At 51.5% G+C, this 22,393-nt stretch overlaps 2 protein-coding genes across 2 annotated transcripts; one reads left to right on the forward strand and one right to left on the reverse strand.

The window, feature by feature from the left end:
• The first annotated feature begins 218 nt into the window (after nucleotides 1-218).
• On the forward strand, nucleotides 219-19,161 carry LOC136372846 (electroneutral sodium bicarbonate exchanger 1-like). The gene is made up of 24 exons (XM_066337685.1): nucleotides 219-296; nucleotides 1,003-1,137; nucleotides 1,516-1,651; nucleotides 2,328-2,488; nucleotides 2,904-3,089; nucleotides 3,575-3,663; nucleotides 3,773-3,930; nucleotides 4,266-4,353; nucleotides 4,934-5,080; nucleotides 5,258-5,349; nucleotides 5,705-5,879; nucleotides 6,143-6,276; nucleotides 7,685-7,930; nucleotides 8,021-8,126; nucleotides 9,088-9,249; nucleotides 9,854-9,967; nucleotides 10,420-10,581; nucleotides 11,116-11,367; nucleotides 13,069-13,137; nucleotides 13,788-13,961; nucleotides 14,810-14,947; nucleotides 15,567-15,664; nucleotides 16,506-16,609; nucleotides 17,401-19,161. Exons 2-23 carry the CDS (start codon nucleotides 1,032-1,034, stop codon nucleotides 16,591-16,593), a joined length of 3,081 nt encoding a protein of 1,026 aa, XP_066193782.1. The 5' UTR covers nucleotides 219-296; nucleotides 1,003-1,031; the 3' UTR covers nucleotides 16,594-16,609; nucleotides 17,401-19,161.
• A 1,703-nt stretch (nucleotides 19,162-20,864) lies between these two features.
• On the reverse strand, nucleotides 20,865-21,830 carry LOC136372694 (pro-glucagon-like). The gene is made up of 2 exons (XM_066337422.1): nucleotides 21,739-21,830; nucleotides 20,865-21,051 (listed from the first exon to the last, which is right to left on the reverse strand). Exons 1-2 carry the CDS (start codon nucleotides 21,828-21,830, stop codon nucleotides 20,865-20,867), a joined length of 279 nt encoding a protein of 92 aa, XP_066193519.1.
• Nucleotides 21,831-22,393: the final 563 nt, after the last annotated feature.

The following is a 22,393-nucleotide window of genomic DNA, read 5'->3' on the forward strand; positions in this document are numbered from 1 at the left end:
TTCTCTCTCCCCCCGTAGTAACCCTTGTAGACTCCCATTGTGTACACCCTGATGGGTTTATTTGGGAAGGGGAAAAGAACCTCCCACAAGTCCTTGTTTTTTTGGGCTGTGCCTGGAGGAGAAGCTGTGATACTCATGGAATGGTTTATGGACAGGATGGGTGATGGGAGCTCCACAGACCCATCCCCAAATTGTCTCTTCTTCTGCTCGTTAGAGACACGATGAGGAGGCTGTGATTGACCAGGGCAGGACAAGCAATGTGGTCAACATCCACTATGAGAAGGAGGAGCTGGAAGGTGAGATCCTGCTGGGGTCCTGCTGGGGGGCCACCAGGCCCTGGGAAAAAGTCCCTGCAATGTCCTTTGCCTGGTGTCGCATCAAGTGCATCAAAACCTGTCGTGGTTCTTGATCAGACAACAAATTATAGATTTATTTTTAATGTGATGGCTTTTAAAGCCCTGGTGGAGATCCCAGTGTGAATTGTGTCCATGGGGTTGGATAATTCCCATCTGCTTTTCCCACTTGGAGAGGGCAGGAGACTCATTCGATGTGGTGCAGATTCCCTGTTCTCCTCCTGGAGTTCATCGTCATGGGACTCCTTCTGCCATAAAAAGATTTCAAAACTACAAAAAAATTATTGTATTATCTCCTGCTTAATGATCAAATCTAAGGGTTGATGGTGGTGCTGTTGTTGTCCAGCCCAAGCTGGAATTTGAGGAGGGTTTTGCTGCTTTCAAGGCATGTTTAAATGACCCCAAACCACCCCTTGGTTTGAAGCTTGAGTAAAATGGATTTAGAAAAGGACAAGTCTGGGCAAGTCAGGGATCCACTGACATTTACATTAAGGGAAATTGGTGTGGGATTTTTGGGGTGTCCTGTGTGGCGTCTGGAAGATCCTTGCAGGTCCCTTCCCACTGAGGAGCTCCCATGACTCTGTGGTTTCCTCCTGGGGCGTCTGCACTGGCTGAGCACTGATCATTGCCAACGTTCCCGTTTTCCCAGGCCACCGGACCCTGTACGTGGGCGTGCGGATGCCGCTGGTGCGCCAGGGCCACCGGCACCACCGCGCCCACGGCCAGAAACACCGGAAACGGGAGCGGGAGAAGGACACGGTGCCTGTGGAGCAGGGATACCACTGTAAGTCCTGCTGGGGTGGCCACCACGGGACTGCACACCCAGGCCCCGGTAGATGCTTTGTATGGCTGTTTTAGCAGGGAAAAGTGGGGTTTTTTTTAAGCAAGACTCTTCTTTTCCCAAACTTTTCTCTGGCTTTTGAGTTAAATCCATAGTGGGTTTGGGGATCCTGGTGTAAAGGTGGAGGTGTGGGGAAGGGAAGGAAAGCAGCCCATCCTTATGGAGCATGGGATCAAGGTTTCACCTTCCCCTGGCTCTGTGAGAGCCCAGAGAGAGCTGTGGGAGAGGGGCCAGCCCAGCATTTACGGCCGGAGTGTCCCAGTGTGATGCCACTGGAAAATGATCCAGGCTCAGTGATGGGGAATCCCCTCCTGTCCCCAGACACCCCATCCCAGCGGGTCCAGTTCATCCTGGGCACGGAGGAGGACGAGCAGCACGTTCCCCATGACTTGTTCACGGAGCTGGATGAGATCTGTGTGAAGGAGGGGGAAGATGCCGAGTGGAAGGAGACGGCCAGGTAAATCCCTGGGATTTGGGAATGGCAGGAAGCTGTGTCAGGAGGGGTTTAGGTTGGATATTGGGAAAAGGTTCACCCCCTCCTGGAACAGCTCCCCGGTGAATGGTCACAGTGCCAAGGCTGCCAGAGCTCCAGGAGCATCTGGACAAAGCTGTCTGGGACAGAGTGGGGTTTTGGGGTGTCTGGGCAGGGCCAGGGATTGGCCTTGTGGGTCCCATCCCACTCAGGAGATTCCATGGTTCTAGAATTTAGGGAATGCTTGGACATTGGAGTTTGGGGATTTGTGGGATTTTCAAGGTTATCCTGGGCCAGAAGTTGGATTTGATGGTCTTTGTGGGTCCCTTCCAATTCCAGAATTTCCATGATCCTGTAATCCTCATAGGTCCCTGCCATCTCTGGATATTCCATGATTCCAGAGGTCAGGGTCACCGCACTCAGTGGGGTTGTTGGGGTGTCCTGCACAGGGCCAGGGGTTGCACTCTGTGATCCTTGTGAGTCCCTTCAGCTGTGGATATTCCATGATCCCTGCTGCCAGCTGCAGTGGCAAAGGAGTCCCTGTTCTCTGGGATCTGGAACTTTCCCAGCTGCAGGAACCTCCTCCATGGTTTTATTCGAGGCGTTGCAGTTTTTTTTTTTTTTTTTTTTTTTTCTGGCTGATCCCACCCCAAATCCACAGGTGGCTGAAGTTTGAGGAGGACGTGGAGGACGGGGGCGAGCGCTGGAGCAAACCCTACGTGGCCACACTGTCCCTGCACAGCCTCTTCGAGCTGCGCAGCTGCATCATCAATGGGACGGTGCTGCTGGACGTGCGCGCCACCAGCGTCGAGGACATCGCCGGTACCGTGGGGACCTCGCTCCTGGGAGACCCTCCCTGGGGTCAGGGGGTCCATCTGTCCTGGTGGGGTTCCCAGGATGCCAGGGGGGTTTGGGTGTGCAGCTCTTGGTGGCAATGTGGGGTCCATTGGAAAGTGATTTTTGGGTTAGAGAGCGACTGGACAAAGTTCTGCAGTAAAAGAGGAGTATGTTCTGCAGCAAAACAGAAGAATGTCCTGCACATTTTTGAGTATTTCAGGACCTGGCTCTTCAGGTCTCCCACGAGCTGACCCTTGTTCAATAACGACTCATTCCAAGCCATTTCCTCACATTACATTGATTCCGTTTTCCCTCCACATCCAGGGTTCAGGGCTTTAAAGGCAGGGTGGCTCTGGCAGGGCAGGTTCATGCTCTGACCTTGTGTCCCTGTCCCACCCAGACCTGATCCTGGCCCAGCAGGAGCCGTCGCCGGAGTTTGATGAGCGCACACGGGCCAAGGTGCGGGAGGTGCTGCTGAAGAAGCACCACCACCAGAACGAGAGGAAAAGGAACAACCTCCTGCCCATCGTGCGCTCCTTCGCTGATGTCAGCAAGAAACAGGACCTGCACCTGCTTGAGAAGCCAGGTGAGGTTCTGTGGGGCTTGGAGGCAGGTGAGGTCCTGCAGGGTATGGACCCAGGTGAGATTCTGTGGGGTATGGAGACAGGTGAGGTTTCTGCCAGGCTTTACCACAAGGTGAAGGTTTCTCCAGGGATTTGGCACCAGCTGAGCATTCCTGCCAGTTTTTAGCACCAGGTGAGGGTTTCTGTCAGATTTGACACCAGCTGAAGGTTTCTATTAGGATTTGTCACCAAGTGAAGTTTTCTCCAGGAATTTGCACTGGGTGAAGTTCTCTCCTAGGGCTTTAGTACCAGGTGAGGTCTTTGGCCTGTCTTTAGCCTGAGGTGAAGGTTTCTCCAGGGGTTTGACACCAGGTGAGGGTTTCCCCAGGCTTTGGCACCAGATTGGGGGTTTCTGGGCGATTTGTGCCCATTAGACTTGTTCTGGTAAATAACAAACACCCCAACTCCTTTCCTCCCTTTTTGAGCATCTTTTTCTCTTCCCTCCCAGCCCAAACCCTCACCCCTCACCCTTCTCCCACCACTGCAGAAGCTAAAAACGGGGTGACCCCTGAGACCAGTGCCATGGACCTGAGCAAGGTGAGACCCCTGCACCTCTCCCACACCTCCAGGGGGGTGAGAGAGACCTTGGGAGGCCCTGAGGACTTTGTTCTTGGGGGATTCCCTGAGAATGGCTGCTCCTGTCCAGGCGGAGCTGCATTTCATGAAGAAGATTCCCAGTGGAGCAGAGGCATCCAACGTGCTGGTGGGAGAGCTGGATTTCCTCCACCAGCCCCTCGTGGCCTTTGTCCGCCTGACCCCGGCTGTGCTCCTGTCGGGAATGACGGAAGTTCCCATCCCAACAAGGTCTGAAGAAGAAGCAAAAAGTTTTTATTTAAAACAACCCCAAATCCACTTGAAATTGCCCCATGATTTGGGGCCCAAGGGAACAAGTGGGAGCTGCATGTTTCTCCCATGCTGCTCCTCACCTTTCTCCCTTCACTGCTGGATCTTTGAAACCTATGGACCAATTTTCATGAAATTGGCCCCAAAATGAGATTTGTGATTGGTTTCGGTGAGCAGTTCAGCTCATGGAGGAGACAAAGAACCAACGTGTTCCCTCTTGAGGCCCCAGGGATTTCCCTGGGTGCCCTTGGAGTGAAGCCACGTTCCCCTCTCTCAGTCTGGTTTTCCTTGCCCAGGTTCCTGTTTGTTCTGCTGGGGCCAGGAGGAAAAGCCCATCAGTACCACGAGATCGGCAGGTCCATGGCCACCACCATGACAGATGAGGTGTGATGAGATTAGGGGGATCTAGGGGCCACTTTTGAGGTTCTTCACTCTTCTCCGTCCCTGGAGCAGTGAGGAAGGGGAATTGCTGTCCCAGCCTTTCATTTGCACCCCAAAGCAGGCAGATTTACATCACCCTCAATCCTGAGGGCTTAAATCCCCCCTGGGTGCATCCTACACCCCATCCTTCCCTACCGGGTACCCGGGACATTGTCCCCAGTGGTGGCACTGTCCGGGGAAGAAGAATTTCTCCCCTTTTTGCCAATGCCTCCAGTGTGGCCATGGGGGGTAGGGCTGAAATCCCACCCGGGGTCCATCCTGCACCTCATCCTTCCCACATCCAGGGCTGGCACCATCCCAGTGGTGGCATTGCCAGGGTGGCAGAACTTCTCCTCAAAGCCATGAGGAATGGGGACCTCACAGAGGAGATCAAGCATCACAGTGTCCAGATTTTTCCTGCTGGGGGAACATTTCCAGCTGCCATTTCCAGCAGGAGATTTGGGGAAGATGATCGTGCTGTAGCCAAAGGCGGGCTGCCCTGGTGAGGGTGGGTTGTGCTCTCACCTGGGTCTGCTCTGGACAGGTTTTCCATGATGTTGCCTACAAAGCCAAGGATCGGGCTGACCTTGTGGCTGGCATTGACGAGTTTCTGGATCAGGTCACGGTGCTGCCGCCGGGAGAGTGGGACCCATCCATCCGAATTGAGCCCCCCAAAAACGTCCCCTCCCAGGTGAGTGCTGCGAGGGGGATGGGCAGCACAACAACCCAAATACTGGTAAACTTGGAATTTCCAGTTTGGCACAGCCACGGCCAGGTGTTTTGCTCACCCAGGCCAGGAGCAAAACAAGCGGGCAGTTGATAATATAGCTGAAAAATTCCTGTTTTGAGCTGGATTCCATGTTCACAGGAAAAGAGGAAGATGCCAGGAGCTCTGGATGAGAGTTCCTCCCACAGCAAGCCAGAGAAACACAGCGGTCCTGAACTGGAGCGAACTGGGAGGTGGGAGCTCTCCTGGTTTGGGCCCTCTGTTTTGCCCCCAAAATCTGAGCAGGCACCTCCCCTTGCAGGAGCTTTTGGGGGTCACATGGTTCAGTGAAAGGGCCCCATGTTGCCACCTTGGTGCCCTGGGCAGGGCAGGGGGAAAATCTGGGAAGTGAGGACACCTGGGCAAGTGGAAGGTCTGGGCAGGGGGGACACCTGGGCAGGGGGGCCCAGCCCCAGCATCAGCACACTTGGGTTTCCTGGCTTTGGGGTGGGGGGAGGTCTGGAAAAACCTCCAAGTGAAGGCATTTTCTGCCCGAAGGAAACCAAAGGTGCTCTCCCAGGAGAACAGCCTGGTTTTCCCTCCCTGCAGGCTCTTTGGAGGTCTGGTCCTGGACGTGAAGCGCAAGGCCCCGTGGTTCTGGAGTGACTTTCGGGACGGTCTGAGCCTGCAGTGCCTGGCGTCCTTCCTGTTCCTTTACTGTGCCTGCATGTCCCCTGTCATCACCTTTGGGGGACTGCTGGGGGAGGCAACCCACGGCCACATTGTGAGCTCCTCTCTCTGCCGGGAGCGTGGGGAGGGGGAAATGCCCCAAACGGACCCCCCTGGACTGGGGGGAAGTGTCCCTGCCCGTGGGGAGTGTTTGGAGCCCAAACCAGCCCCTGCCAACCCAACCAGTCGGTCCCTTCCAACCCAACCCGCTCCATAATCTTCAAAACCTCTTGGCTGCTGTGAACTTCCTTTGGGTTTTTTGGGGGGTTTTTAAGTCTAATGATTTATTCACTCCCTGCTCCCTCTCTTCCCTGTCAGAGTGCCATGGAGTCGCTGCTGGGAGCATCCATGACAGGCGTGGTTTATTCTCTCTTTGCTGGCCAACCCCTCACCATCCTTGGCAGCACTGGACCCGTCCTGGTCTTTGAGAAGATTCTCTACAAATTCTGCAAGTGAGATCTTTGTCTTCTATTTTTTTGGGGAAACATTTTTTTTTTCTGTTTTTGAGCAGGGAGAATGTGGTGGTGTTAGCTCTAACGAGGTCTGGACAGAAGATGATAGACATGTTGTGCTCGTGTTTGGACTTGGTTGTTTATTATTTCTTATCTAAGTCTCATGAGGTGTGAGCTCTGTCTAACAAGGCAAGAAAATGGCCCCTTCTAACTCATTTCAAGGACTTTTAAACAATCAGCAAAACCAAGTAAAACATGACACCTAAGTTATTTTCATTTATAACCCAATTAAAGATCACTCAACCTCCACAAGGTGGGCTTTCACTAACCAATTAGAAAAGATCACCCAAACCCAAGAAGAAGGAGGAAGATGACAGTCAAGGGGAAGGCCTCAGGCAATGCCCAAATCCCTCCATATTGTCCCTTATATGTATTACTATACTCTATATCCCCAAACCCTGTGACACTACACAGCTCCATACAAACCACACGCACACTCCCAGCGCCATCACTCAGCTCTGGAAGCCATCCCATGGCCTCAGGTCAAAGGGATGATGTTCTGGTCATCACCTGCCAGAACAGAAAACCTGATATTTTCAGCATCCAGGGTTCCAAAATGAGAAGTTTTTCTTCTCATTTTCTGGGTGGGAGTTGTCAGATTTAAGTTCTTTGCAGGGTCACAGAGGTCTCCTGCTGCTGCTGTTGCACAGGAAGGGTGAGAGCCCTTGGGCTTGGGTTGTTTGGGGTTTTTGCTTGGGGTCATTTCAGGGTTTCAGGGTTAAAATGAAGCAGTGGGAGCAGGAGGAACCAGAGGCTCTGGATGGATGCCCAAGGAAGGTGAGACAAATCACTGTGGTTTGGGAATGAGGGAGGGTTTATTTTCCACTGAATACAAAATTCTAAACCTGATTTTTGCTGGAAGAGGAAATAGGTTTTGCCAAAATATCCATGTAGTTTTTAACTGGAATGTTTTGAGTTTGGGGGATTTTATTGTAGGAGCTTTTCCTGGGAAATGGCTCTTTTCTATGACAGTCCTTTCATCCTTGGTCCCTTTGGTGTGAGATGAAATCCCCTCACTAGAACTAAACTTCTCATTCAGCCCCAAGCTGGCTGTGGATGACCGGGGCAAACCCAGCTGGTTTTGGTATAGGGGCTCTGGAGGATATGGGACATGGGAGAACCTTCCACAACCTCAATCAGCCTTTAAGGGTTTAAGACGACATTAATTATTGCTAATTAAACACTTGGCTTCTCCACCCACACTCTGCAACCTCAAGGACATGGAAACCTCAACTACCACCTGCAACCTCCACACACTCCCACACTGCTCCTGGTTTTCTCTGGAAAAAGGCTTGGGGCTCCGAGGCCCGTGCTGGCCTTTCCCCCAGGAGTCTCTGTGGTTTTCCAGGGAATACACGCTCTCCTATCTGTCCCTGCGGACGTGCATTGGGCTCTGGACTGCTTTCTTCTGCGTGGTGCTGGTGGCCACAGACGCCAGCTGCCTGGTGTGCTACATCACCCGCTTCACCGAGGAGGCCTTCGCCTCCCTCATCTGCATCATCTTCATCTACGAGGCCCTGGAGAAGCTGAGCCACCTGCGGGAGACCTTCCCCGTGCACATGCACAGCAAGCTCGACCTCCTCACCATCTATTAGTGGGTGTTCTCCTCCTCACCCCTCGGCAGGTGCCTCTGGGCTTGTCCCGGCACTGCTCCCTCAGCCCTGTCCTGGTTTCCCTCCTCCAGCTGTAAGTGTGAGCCCCCGGCTCATCCCAGCAACGGGACCCTGCGGTTCTGGCAGAGCAACGGGATCAACGTGCAGGGAATCGCCTGGGGAAACCTCACAGTGTCCGTAAGTGCCCGGGGCCACCCCTTCCTCAGGGAGGCCAGGGGCCTTCACAGGTGCCAGAGCCACCATCTTCAGGTGACTTTGGGCTTCAAAGTGCTCTGAGAAGTCCCTGCTTAAATCTCAGGAGTACTTTTAACCTGCTTGGTCCTGGGAAGGAGAGCCCACCTTGCCCAGCTCACTTTGTCCCCAACCTCGGGATAAGAACTGTCCCTCTCAGCCGAGCTGTGGGACCTTGACCAAGGTTCAGGGAGTGCTTTGCTTCTTGGAACATTCGGAGGACTGAAGTTCCTGCCTGAAGGCTGTGATTGGCCTCCTTAATTGGTTCCTAATGACTCCAGGCCCTGCTGTCTGTAGGGTTTCGCATAAATTTGCATGTTGGAGCAGCCCCACAGGGATAGTCCCTGAAACAGAGCCCAGGTGTGGGACGGGAGCTCTTTGGGACATCTCCAGCCCCTTTTGGCCTTGTCCTGAGAGCCCCAACTGCAAAGGGGTGATTTGTCTCTTTTTCTGTCCCATGGTTGTCCCAGCCCTCATTCCCTGTTCCCTCTTCATCCCCAAATTTCCAACATTTCCTTCCTCTCTGATGTTTTCCTCAGCCATGGTGGGGCAGAGGACGTGCCATGGGTCCACCATGCTCCCCTCTGTGTAATTCCAGCTCTGTGGGTCACTTGTTCAGCTGCTGCTGCCCCTTAAATATATGGACGTATTTACAATATACTGATATATTTATAACATATTGATATATTGATATATTATATATTGATTAACTTCTATAATACACAGGTATATTTATAATATATTGATCTACTGATATTTATAGATATATTGATATTTACAGATATATTGATATATTATATATTGATTAACTCCTATGGCAGCTGCAGGATCAAGGATCTTGCACCCAGACCTTCAATTCCCCCGTTATCCTGGTTTTCCCCCGTGTCCTGATGCTCTGTTTCTCCAGGAATGTCGCTCTTTGCATGGGGAGTTCCAAGGACCTGCCTGTGGACACAACGGCCCCTACGCGCCCAATGTCCTCTTCTGGTGCTGCATCCTCTTCTTCTCCACCTTTGTCCTGTCGAGTTTGTTGAAGAAGTTTAAAACCAGCCGTTACTTCCCAACCAGAGTAGGTAGAAGGTGGTGGCCCATGACAGACTCCATGCTCCTTTTCCAAAATGCCATTCCTGGAGCACAGAAGGATTCACCACTGCTCAGTCAGGCTGGGAAACGCTGACCTTGAATGTCCTTCCCTCGTTTCCATGAGTGCAGAGAGGTTGTAGCACTCCCCACCTGCCTCACCACCTGTTCCAGAGTGATGTTTTTTGGCTCAGGCAGTGGGAAATCGGCTCTTCCAAAGTTATTTATTTCTTTCCCCTTCTGAGCATCATTTGCTGGAACAGCATTCAAATGAGGAGTTGCCATGGAAAAACAGGAACAAATGATGCCTCAGTGCCTTATTCCCATTTTACCCTGAAGTGTGGCACCTTTCCCCATTTTTGTTTTGTTGTTATGTCTGAATTAAAATTTGAATTTTCCCTCAAATTAAACTCTTTACTGTTCCACGCCAGATCCCCAGATCTCCAACACGGCAGCAATATCCACCCAAGGGAATTGGCTGCATGTCCTTGGAGTGGTGGGATTTTAGGGATTAACCAGTCCAAACGTTGTGGGTGTCCCCAGGTTTCCCATCTTATATCCTGGCCCCTCTCAGCCCTGGTTTCTCGCCCCAGGTCCGATCCACAGTGAGTGACTTTGCCGTGTTCCTCACCATTGTCATCATGGTGCTCATCGACCTCGGGATTGGGATCCCGTCCCCCAAGCTCCATGTCCCCCACGTGTTCAAGGTAACGGGGTTGGGGATTGGTGGAGAAGGCTTTTGGCACCTCAGGTGCCACCAGGTGATGTCCAGACAGGTGAGAGATGGGCTGGAGGAGGTGCTGGTGGTGGAACCATCTCCTCTTTGACATCCAAGAGCATCAATTCCCCTGGAAATCAGGGGACAGCCCCAAAAACAGACACTGAATAAGAGAACCATCTCCAGCAGGACAAGGCTGGGCTGAAGGAGGTGCTGGTGGTGTGAGCATCTCCTCTGCCACATCCAGGGCCATGGATTGGTTCCTGTCTTCTGGGAAGACAGCCCCAAGGGGAGAGGGGACTCTGGGACAGAGGACACTGGCACAGCAGAGCCCCCTGGGAGAGAGTGACACAAAGTCAGGGCTGGGCAAGGCTTGGACACAGGGATTGAGGGGAATGGAGGCCAGGGAAGGGTTTGGGCTGATCCCACCGTGTGTTGCAGCCCACCAGGGACGACCGTGGGTGGCTCATCAACCCCATTGGGCCCAACCCGTGGTGGACAGTGTTGGCTGCGCTCATCCCCGCCCTGCTCTGTACCATCCTCATCTTCATGGACCAGCAGATCACGGCCGTCATCGTCAACAGGAAGGAGCACAGGCTCAAGGTGAGGGGCTGCAGGGATCACCCCATCCCCACCCTGACTGTGGGGCTGGGACAAGCTCCTGTCCCAAATGCTTTGGGAAGGTTTGGGGTAACACCAGGCTGAAACTCTCCTGGATACAGGGAGGGGATGACAACTTTTGGGAGCAGCAAATGAATGTTGGAGTAATGTAGAAGGGTGGGTTTTTTTCAAATATCAGTGGCAGCTGGGGAAGGAATCTCAGTGGGCTCCGGGGATCACTCAGAGCCACATCCTACATGCAAATGGTGGGAATTTCTTTATGAATGAAAAACAATCAATTTTTAAATTATTTCTGAGAAGCAGAGATGGTACAAACCCTCCAGACACACTCTGTCTGATCCTGCCAGATTTTCATGCAAGACATGAAATTTGTGTTTGATTCCAGTCCTTCCTTCAAATCTCATTTAAAGTTCCCAGAAGCTGACCTGTGCTTCGGGTTTTGAGCTGGGTTTGAGTCCTACCCTTGGTGTTGTCCTGGTCCCTGAAGGATGCTCCTGTTCCATTTTTGCTCCCCAGAAAGGCTGTGGGTACCACCTGGACCTGTTCATGGTGGCTGTGATGCTGGGGGTGTGCTCGGTGATGGGGCTGCCCTGGTTCGTGGCTGCCACTGTCCTGTCCATCACCCACGTGAACAGCCTCAAAGTGGAGTCCGACTGCTCCGCGCCGGGCGAGCAGCCCAAGTTCTTGGGGATCCGGGAGCAGAGGGTCACTGGCCTGATGATCTTTGTGCTCATGGGCTGCTCTGTCTTCTTCACTTCTGTGCTCAAGGTAAGCACAGGATGAGGTGTCTCGGTTTGGAAAGACAGGTGTCTGCCAGGGAAAAGCTGGAGCTACCCTTGGAATGCAGAATGTAAACTCCCTCCCTCTCAATTATTATAATTCTGAAATTAAGAGGCTTTCAGGCAAAGATATAGAATAGGAATAACTGCTTTACTAGGAATGTTAAAAATGCAGCAGTACAAAAAAGGCAAACAAACAAACAAACAAAAAAGAAAACACTGACAGAGTCAGAACACGACCTGACACCCTGTTGGTCAGAGTGTTGGTGTCAGCCCAATCCAGCCCTTCTGCAGTGACAGATGTGGTTCTGTTGGAGCAGAGATGATCCTGTAGAAGGGTCCAGTGAGATGGGTCTGGTCTTTCTCTGGGAATCCAGTGCAAACAGTCCGCTGTTGTTCTGAATTTCCAGAATATATCCAGGTGGGAATGCTGGGCTCCTCCCCCTGGGTGGGGCATCCCCCAGTGGGATGATGGAATTGTCTCAGCCCTGCAGTGAGCCTGGATGGCCCATGAACAGCAGATACCCCTGGAGGGAGGATGGATCCTGGAAGAGATAAAGAACTCTGCCCCAGCTGGTTTTAGCAGCTGCCCAATAACAGAACACACCCACCCCCTTTCCCCAGAGTTATGGGATAAAGATAAAACACCTCCTCAAATGGTTTCAACAGATGGGAATAGAATACATCTTGCATTTCAAGCCAAGACAGGATGGAAAACACCTGGTGACCCATGGGAGTTTGGGAGGGGATGCAAAATTAGGGCCTCTCTCCCCAAGGAGGTGATGCCAAAGCCAGGATGGGGACCAGCCCAGGTGACTTCCCAGCCCTTCAGACCTGGTACAGGGTGCTCGAGCCAAGCAAACAAGACAAATCCCTTAATTCCCAAGTGTCCTCAACACCCTCTGTAGTAAGAGGGATCCTGGCTGGATCCCACCAAAGCTGGTATACCCCTGCCCTTCTCAGCTGGATTGGAGAGAAAATAGAGCAAAGGTTCACAGCTTGAGATAAGGACAGCTACAGATCCCACACCAGTCCTGATCACAGGAAAACAGGCTGGAATTCGGGATATTTATTGAATTTATTGCTGACAAAATCACAGCACAATCATGAGAAGTAAAAACAGACATTAAAAACACCCTCCCTCTCCAAACATGGCCACACAAAACCGACAGACCCACCCCTGTTTTGGGTTAGAATTCAACATTTTCAGACAAGCAGGACTTTATTGGCTGCAATTCACTTACCTCCTAAGAGCCACTCCCAGGAGCTGAACTCTCAGAGTTCCCTCCACAAGTTTCCCTGCTTGTTCTTCCCACCAAACAATCCCAGCTCCAGGCTCAAAGCAGATCCATTCCTATCTCCAGGCTCAAAGGAGATGTCACCTCCATGCATTCCCACAAGAGATTTTCGAGATAATTTTTCACTCCCACAGGAGGTCTCAGAGAGATGAAATATGGTCCTAATGGATGAAATCTCCTTTTTGTCTCCAACCTTTCTGGAAAAGAGGATTATTCTGATGAAATGTTACTCAAAAGCTCAGCCTGACACAGAGAACAAAATGTGTGCTGGATAAAATCCAGCATGGGAAAGCTGGGAATCTTCAGGTAGTGCCTGAAAAAGGAGTGGTGAAAGAGAGTGGCAATACCGCAAATGAAATTTAAAGCCATTAATTATGACATTTTTCCCCCAGTTTATCCCGATGCCAGTGCTTTACGGGGTCTTTCTGTACATGGGGGTCTCGTCACTCAGAGGAATCCAGGTATGGCTGCCCCAGGCGATTTCCTCTCCCTGAAGGTCTTGGGATGGGAAAAAATGTCTCTGAGAGCAGGAACTTCAAATGTTTTGTGTCAGGGAGTGATGGGTGGGGGCTCAGGAAGATTTTCAGGCTGGGATGCCCCAGTTCAGCACTGGGAGGCCCCAGTTCAGCACTGGGAGGGCCCAGTTCAGCACTGGGAGGATCCAGCTCAGCACTGGGAGGCCCCAGTTCAGCACTGGGAGGATCCAGCTCAGCACTGGGAGGATCCAGCTCAGCACTGGGAGGGTCCAGCTCAGCACTGGGAAGATCCAGCTCAGTGCTCTGTTTCAGGCTTTAGGACAGGCTGGTGGTTGCTGATGGGAAATAGGCAGAATTCAGTGTGAAGGAAAGGAAATTCCACTGGTAGGAATTCTTGCTGGGGGATGCCCTGGGCCAAGAGATGCTGAGAAAGACAAGAGAAAACCTTGGAATAATTTGGAATTTATTGGGCAAAGCTAGGTGGTTTTTGGACGGAGCAAAGGGGAAACAGGTGCTGCTACCAAGAGGAACAGAACGGGATCCTGGATTTCTCCTTGCTCTTAAAATCTCCACATCCCAGCAGCTCCAGGAGCTTTGGCAGTGCCCAGGTGATGATGTCTCCCCTTTCCCTGCAGTTCTTTGACCGCCTGAAGCTGTTCTGGATGCCGGCCAAGCACCAGCCGGATTTCATCTACCTGCGCCACGTGCCCCTGCGCAAGGTGCACCTCTTCACCCTCATCCAGCTGCTCTGCCTCGTCCTGCTCTGGGCCATCAAAGCCTCCCGTGCTGCCATCATCTTCCCCATGATGGTGAGATACGGTGTTGTCTTGGTTTGGAAAGACAGGTGTCTGCCAGGGAAAAGCTGGAGCTACCCTTGGAATGCAGAATGTAAACTCCCTCCCTCTCAATTATTATAATTCTGAAATTAAGGGGCTTTCAGGCAAAGATATGGGAATAGGAATAACAGTTCTTTACCAGGAATATAAAAAATACAGCACTATGAAAAAGGCAAACAAACAAAAAAAAGAAAACACTGACAGAGTCAGAACACGACCTGACACCCTGTTGGTCAGAGTGTTGGTGTCAGCCCAATCCAGCCCTTCTGCAGTGACAGATGTGGTTCTGTTGGAGCAGAGATGATCCTGTAGAAGGGTCCAGTGGTGCTGAGATGGGTCTGGTCTTTGGGAATGCAGTGCAAACAGTCTGTGCTGTTGTTCTGAATTTCCAGAATATATCCAGGTGGGAATGCTGGGCTCCTCCCCCTGGGTGGGGCATCCCCCAGTGGGATGATGGAATTGTCTCAGCCCTGCAGTGAGCCTGGATGGCCCATGAACAGCAGATACCCCTGGAGGGAGGATGGATCCTGGAAGAGATAAAGAACTCTGCCCCAGCTGGTTTTAGCAGCTGCCCATGAACAGAACACACCCACCCCCTTTCCCCAGAGTTATGGGATAAAGATAAAACACCTCCTCAAATGGTTTCCACAGATTTGGAATAGAATACATCTTGTATTGCAACCCAAGAGAGGTGTTCCTGGTGTTTCCAGTATTCCTGATGCTCCCAGTGTTCCCAGTGCCCCTCGGTGCTCCTGGTGCCCACAGTCCTGGAGGGATCTGACCATTTCTGGCCTCACCCATTCTCCCTTTTCTTCCTGAAGGTTTTGGCTCTTGTTTTCGTCCGGAAAGTGATGGATTTCTGCTTCTCCAAGCGGGAGCTCAGCTTCCTGGATGACCTCATGCCAGAAAGCAAGAAGAAGAAGTTGGACGATGCCAAAAATGAAGCCAAAGAAGAGGAGGTAATTCCAGGAGCTGGGAATGTCCTCTGGGCTGTGAGATTCCCTATTCTTGTCACAGCTCATCCTTAAATCATGGAATTGTAGGATCGTAGAATGGGTTGGGTGGGAATGGACATTAAAGCCCACCAGTGCCACCTGTGCTGCGGGCAGGGACACCTCCCACTATCCCAGGGTGCTCCAATCTCATCCAACCTGGCCTTGGGCACTTCCAGGCTGGAGGAAGGGATGGGGAATCCATGGCTTCTCTGGGCAACAGCTGTTGGGGGAACACCAGAACAGAATCAAACAGATCTCACAGCCTGGATCCCACATTCTGAACTTTTTTTCCTAAATTCTCAGAGTTTCACACTTGGACAAAGGCCTTGTTATCATTTTAAAATGAGCATAATAATAATAATAATAATAATAATAATAATAATAATAATAATAATGATTGCATTTCTGTGAGTGTGTGCTCCCACCTGTGTCACTAACCCCAAGCTCACCCACAGGGGAGGGTCTTTATCTGCTGCTAAAGGTGCTGGGGGTCAGAGGAGAGGGCAGCATGATAGGTTTTTACTGGAATTTCCTTTATCCCCTCTTGGATCAGGGAGAGAGAACTTGACTCGTCTCTTTTCAGGAGTCTCAGAAAATGATGGAAGCAGCTGCTGCAAATTCTGTTCAGCTGAAGTTGGGCAAGACCAGCAGAGTGGACACCCCAAAGCCCAGCACTGACAGGTAAAGCACCCCCAGGTCAGGACCCTGGACAGGATCAGGGGGAAGTGTCTGGCTAAGGTTTCTGCACTTGCAGATTTATCCCCAGTCATCTTAATGGGAAAATCCCAATTTACTGGAAATTTAGGAGGTCATGGGCAGAGCTCTGACCCCACACAGTGGCTGCATAATTCTTGTTTTATCCCAAAACTACATCACCAGTGGCTTTCTGGGATCTGGAGACCCTCCTGCTTCCACCTGGGAGGTCACAGGTGGAAACACCAGCAGTGGGTCTGCTGTGGGAAGACACAGAGATAATGCTAAAGGCAATCCTGCCTCCCATATATTGCAGCTGTGTTAATTACCAAAGCTAATTAAAAGGGAACAGCCGTGCCCTCACAGCTGGGTGTGATAAAAGAGTGAGTGAGTTGGTAGAGTTCAGTTGGAGCTGGCCTGCTGTGAGGAGGAAGGGACAGGACATCGTGTGAGGGACAGATAAGGTGGGGGACAGACAGAGTTAGGGTCAGGAAGCAGCGAGCTGAAACTGCAGAGGGAAAGAGCCAGAGCTGTGGGGAGCTGCCCATAGGATTGCTACATAGAAAAGATATTAAAGATGTCTAGATAACGTGGTGCTGATATTTGAAGCCTTCTGAAGTGTTTATTGAAGCACTCTGAGTGCAGCACCATCTCGACTATGACAGTCTGCAGCTCCAGGGCTTGATTCCCAAAATTCCTCATCCAGCCAAACCATCCTCACCAGCTGAGCTCTGGTTTTCCAGGCTGTCCTGTTCCTCTGGCTGCTGCCAGTGCTCCCGGTGGGATCAGACCCATCCTCATAGAATACCCTGTGGAATATTCCTTGCAGGGCTGATCCTTCTGAGATCAACATTTCAGATGAGATGTCCAAGACCACGGTGTGGAAGGCTCTGACCATGAACACAGAAACGCTCTGAATCTGGGAGGAAAGAGGTAAAGGCTCAGTTGTGGTGTGACCTTGGAGGGACAGCACATCCCCACAGCCTCCCTGAGCCTTGGCCAGGGCTGTGAGCAAGGGGCACATTCCTGGGAAGAGGCAGCAGGAGGAGAGGAGAGGAGAGGAGAGGAGAGGAGAGGAGAGGAGAGGAGAGGAGAGGAGAGGAGAGGAGAGGAGAGGAGAGGAGAGGGCATCTCAGCTCAACCGCCTGTGCACACCAGCTCCTCTCTGCAGGACAGGGTGGGAACCTGGAATCCTGGGATCTCACTGAGACCCTACACCCAGAGGGGCATCGAGGGGCTGGGGCATCTCCAGAGCCAGGAATGGATCTGGAGAAGGGCTGCAGAACTCCTGAGGGGGTTCAGCCCGGAGAGAAGGAGGCTCAGGGGGGACCTTGTGGCTCTGCACAACTCCCTGACAGGAGGGGACAGCCAGGGAGGGTGGGATCTGCTCCCAGGGAACAGAGACAGGAGGAGGGAACAGCCTCAGATTGACCAGGGAAGGTTCAGGCTGGATACTGGGGAAAATTCATGGAAAGGTTGTCCAAGACCTGGCACAGCTGCCCAGGGCAGGGGTGGAGTCATCATCCTGGAAGAGGAAGAGTTCCAAAAACTTGGATGTGGCACTTGGGGACATGGCCTGTGGCGAACATGGTGGTCAATGGTTGGATCTGATGACCTTAAACACCTTTTCCAACCTGAACAACCCCACAGATCTCTGATGCTGGGTTCTTCCACTGATGATTCTCTCCCTCTTTCCCTCTTTTTCCTCCCATTCCCACACGTAGGTGCCTCGATGCCGCTGTCGAGGAGCAGGAGCGTGACTCAGGGATGTGCCAAGGCAGACACGGAGGAGCGGCTCGTTTCCCACCTGAGGGGTCCCATAAAGCCATGCAGTTTCCCGTTCCCCGGGGGTGCTGCCCCCCGGGGGTCCGTGTTGTCCAGCCTCGTGTGTCCGTGCGTGTGTTGTGCAGTGGTGGAGGCTCCGCTACCGCTTCCCATCAGTTCTATTTTTTTAATCTCAAATTCTTCCTCTCCTTCCTCTTTTTTTTTCTTTCTTTTTCTTTTTCTTTTTTTTTTTTTTTCAAATATAAACTCTGAATGTACAAAACCATTCCCTGCTCTATCTGGCGCCTTCTCCTTCCTCACAGTTGGGGTTTTGGTCTGGTTTGGGATCCTCCTTCTGTCTCTTACTGGTACAAGAGGGATGCTCTCCATGGTGGGACAGCATTGGGAGCATCTCATAAATTGGGATGAGCCACTCCTGAGCACTCGGGGTAAGACAAAGGAAAAGCATTTGCTCCCTAAGCTCCATTTCCCCATCATTTCTGAGGGTTCTTTTTGGGCTCTGCCACCAGCCTGAATGTGGTAAAACCAAAAAATGTCCCTTTATAGTCAGCTCTAAAATGACAATAAGAGAAGCTTAAAAATTCAATCCCTGGGCTTTGGTGGTGTGAGCAGCCAGGTGAGACGTGGAGCTCCTGGTGCACCCCTGCCCTTGTTCCTCCATTTCCCTTCCTGTCATGCCCCTGGACTCTGGTTTTTCCTTCCCCCCGTCCTTGCAAAGCCTCTTTGGAGCCGGCAGGGAATTGGGAAGTGCCTTTTCCTCCTCCTTTTCCCTGCTGCTTGGCAGGGAGAGGCTGGGAAGAGGTGAAGGTCCTGAAGCTCTCCCCACACTTTGGGGGCTCAGGGGGCTCTGGTGTCCCCCTGGAATGTGTGGCTGAGTCTGGGAGCTGTGGACCAGGGAAGGGAGGACATTCCAGAGGAAAAGGTGCTCCCACAGCCCTTGGGAGGTTTGGAACATGCTCCAGCCTCTTGGAATCTGCTGCTGGGATGGGGCCATGACCTGTCACTGCTGCCATCAGCTTATCCCACCCATCCAGGAGCCTTTTCCCGCATGGAAGCACCTCAAAAGGACAGTGGTTGGGGAGAAGAAGATACGGAATTGCTCCGTAAGGATGGAAGTGCCACCTCCCCAGGCAGGGCCAAACTCCATCAGATTTGGTGGATGGAGATTTGCAAAGTGAAGTTTGACTGGGATGGGCAGTGGCAGAGAGGGAAAAGCTGCCCTGGGCCTTCAGGAAGGAGAGGAGGCTGAAAAACAAAATAAATTCTGGAGAAAGGGAATGTTTGGATCAGTGGGATCCTGTGCTTCGGTTTTGGTTTTCCTGTTTTGGTTTTCCTGTTTTCTTTTCCTCTCTGGAAGCAGAGAGACAGGGCTGGGCTCAACTTCCAGGGGAAGGAAGGAAGGAAGCAAGGAAGGAAAGCATGGACAGCTCCTTATTTTGGGAGGATTTCATATTTCCTTGTGCAGGGGAAAACAACACAGAGGGAAAACCTTCCACAAATGGTTCCTGGAGCTGCTTTAGAGCTAAACCCAAAATATCATTGCATTGACCCAGAAAGTGAAATCTGAAATCAATCCCCTCCCACTTCCCCCCTGGGCCCTTCCAGACTATTCCCAAAAGGAAATCCATGGGAATTGGGATGACAAAGGCTGTAAACAGGGAATAAATCAAACAGGGAATAAACAAGGTGCTGACACATCCTTTGTGTTGTTTTTGTGCTCTCTGTGAAAATTCTGGAGTTATTTCTCTTTCTGAGAGGCTGAAATAATTTTATTTATTCCAAGGGAGTTTGGGAACACTCTGGGCTGGAAATAAAACCAAGGAGGGGAGAATTTTAATTAAAATATATTTTTTATTTTAAATTTATTTTATTTTTAGAATTTTGTATTTTGTATTAATATATTCTAATTTAAAAAGTATTTTATTTTTAAATTATTCTATTTATTGCATTTAAGAAAATTTATTTAATTTTTAAATTACTCTATTTAAAAAGTATTTTCTAATTCTATTTTTATTTTTTCCAAATAATTTTATCTTAAAATTATTATGTTTTAATTTTTAATTATATATAATTTAATTTAATTTATTTCTCAGTGGGCGTAGCTGTGTCACATGCGTCCCCTGTGCCAGCCCTGGCTGTGCTGGGACTCCAAGAATGCCTTAGAGAGGTGAAATTCCCCACCCTGAGCTGTTCCCTCTGTTGCCTTTCTGGGCTTTTTTTGGGCCCACTTGCCCTCTAATTAATTAGAACTAAATTAACTCCAAAGAGGTTCTTTGGATTCTGGTTAAATTGAAACAATTTAACACCAAAAAGGGAATAACCGTAGGGTTTTTCCTAAATTTCTCTCCAATTCCTTTTGGCCCTGGTCTGTGAGGTCAGGTGGGCACAACCTTGTTATCCCTTTTATCTGAAACTTGAGGAATTGAGGGGAAAATGAGGCACCGAGTGGGGAGTCAGAGGCTGGAAATGCCCTGGGACTGTGCGGGATCCCAGTGGGACACCTGGAAAGGTTGGGGACATCAGGAACCAGCTGCAGCATTGAGCAAAGCTTTTATTGGCATTTCGGGAAAAGGGCAGGGAAAAGGGATCCTCGGGGGCGGATTTCAGGAGGAGGTGCCTGGGGAGCACGGGCAGGGTCCAGGAGCTGTGTGTGATGGATGAATCCTTCCCAGGGAGCTCCTGATCCTGGCCGGAGAGGGACAGGTCCAACATTCCTGCAGGGATGCGGCTGGAAAGCTGCTGCCGGGATTCTCCCTTAATTGTACCTTCAAAACAAACCCCAAAGAGCTTCAGGGGATGGAAACTCCTGCTAAAATCAGGAGCTGGGAAAGGGTAGTGAGAGTTCCTTCACTCAGAGAGGACCTGCCCCTTTGGAATGGCTGAAACAGGAAAAAACCCCCAAAATGCCAATGAACCCGGCAAGGTAATGCTGGAATGGGGAGGAAAATGGGAGGACAAGTCACGGAGAGGACGAAACAGCCTCTTCCCATCCCAAAACTCCAATCCCACCCCAAATGCCTCCATTTCCCTGACCTTTATTACAAGGGAGCAGAGGATCCCCAGGAGCCATTTGGCATCAGGAAAAGGGAGTACTACCCTGCCTTGGCACCAAGTCCGTGGAGTTCATGGAATCACAGAATGGTTTGGGTTGGGAGGGACCTCAAAGCTCATCTCGTTCCGCCCATTGCTGTGGGAGGACACCTTCCATTATCCCAGGGTGCTCCAACCTGGCCCCGGACACTTCCAGGGATGGGGCAGTCCCAGCTTCTCTGGGCAGTCCATTCCAGGGCCTTCCAAACCTCACAGGGGACAATTCCTTCCCACTCTCCCATCTATCCCTGCCCCCTGGCAGTGGGAAGCCATTTCCCATGTCCTGGCACAGTTCCAGGTCCCTCTCCAGCTCTCAGTTGGGATGGGGGTGGTGGGCAGTTGTCTCCCAGCACCTCTTGGTGTTGATGAGCCAATGCACGAAGTCCTTGGCCTTCATCCTGTCCAGGTACCGCGTGAAGTCGCTCGTGAAGGTCCCCTCTGAGTGTCTCTTGATGTGGGACAGGAAGCTCTGGGAGTTCTGGGGTCCAAACAACTTCCATCTGCCAGGGGCGGGAGGAGAAGGGAGGAAAATGGGGTTTAATGGGCACCCTGGCAGGATCCTTCCAGAGGAGATGCCCAGGGCAGGGCTGTGCCCCCCAAACCCTGTCCCTGTGCAGAGCATCACCCAGAAAAGATGGAATAGTGCAGAGGAATAAGTCTGGAATATTTAATATAATTCCTGCAAATCAAAGATACCATTCTTGTTTCAGTTCCTGGAGGTTTGCCAAGCCTGGCCTGTGTTTTCCTGGCATCCAATATATCCAGTGTCCTGTCCCAAATCATTCCCCTTTGTCCTGCTCAGGGGATCCCAACCTCCACCCCGGTCCCTGTATCCCACATCAGAGCAGGAACTGCTCCGAGGTTTGGATCACCCTCCTGCAGCTCCAGGGTGATTTTGGGAGTCACCACAGAGGGTTCCCAAAGGACTTTGTGCCGTGGGAGCACCAGCCCAGAGGGGGCTCAGCTCAGCCTGGCTGGCCCTGGGCAAGGTGTCCCTGCTCTGACCCAGGCAGGAAATCCCGGGATACCCTACGAGGGAATGTCCCTGCCTGGGGTCTGGAGAGCCAGGAGGGAGTTTGGATCCATACAAAATAAACAGGAACACTGGAATAGGGAGAGCTGGGACAGCAACAGGAATGGAGACGGATAAGCTGCTCCCACTGCCCTGCTCCACCCAGCCCCCATACCTGGACAGGTCCTCCAAGTCCTTGGGAGCCAGCTGCCACGCGGCCGGGATGAGCACGACGAACACCACGGACAGGTACAGCCACCGCACCATCGCAGCTCCTGCCGAGGCAGAAACGCCGGGAAATTTCCGGGCTGCGATTCCCACCCAGCTGCCAAGCCCTGCAGGAAGCCCTGGCAGCACAGCCCGGGACTGATCCATGTGGGAGAACCCCTTCCCAGGTGTGTGGACAGGATTGGGGTGGGCGTGTGTGAAAAATCCCATCCTCGCCATTCCCTGTCCACACGTTCCTGGTGCTTTAGCACGGGCACACGGAATGACACCAAAGAGAAAATTAATTGCAATGAACTTTAGCCCAAACCTCTCTTTTCCATCTAAGGGTGACATTTCTATCCTGGAATTATCACCATAGTGCTGGAGAACTTTCCCATTGCTCAGAAAAGCACCTTCCAGAGGAGCAGGTTTATTCGTATTTTACATTCCTTATTTTTGCTGGATACCTCAGAAATTCAGTGGGAATAAAAAGCCACCTCCCACCCTTTATTTGCCAAAAAATCAGACTCCTGTTGCCCATGACCAAATGCTTTCCTCATCTGTTTTGACTCCTTGGGAGACTGGGAGAAAGAAGGGAGGAAGAGGCACCTACCTTGGGCAAA

This window comes from Sylvia atricapilla, chromosome 29 (assembly GCF_009819655.1).
Source record: "Sylvia atricapilla isolate bSylAtr1 chromosome 29, bSylAtr1.pri, whole genome shotgun sequence".
Taxonomy (NCBI): Eukaryota; Metazoa; Chordata; class Aves; order Passeriformes; family Sylviidae; genus Sylvia; species Sylvia atricapilla.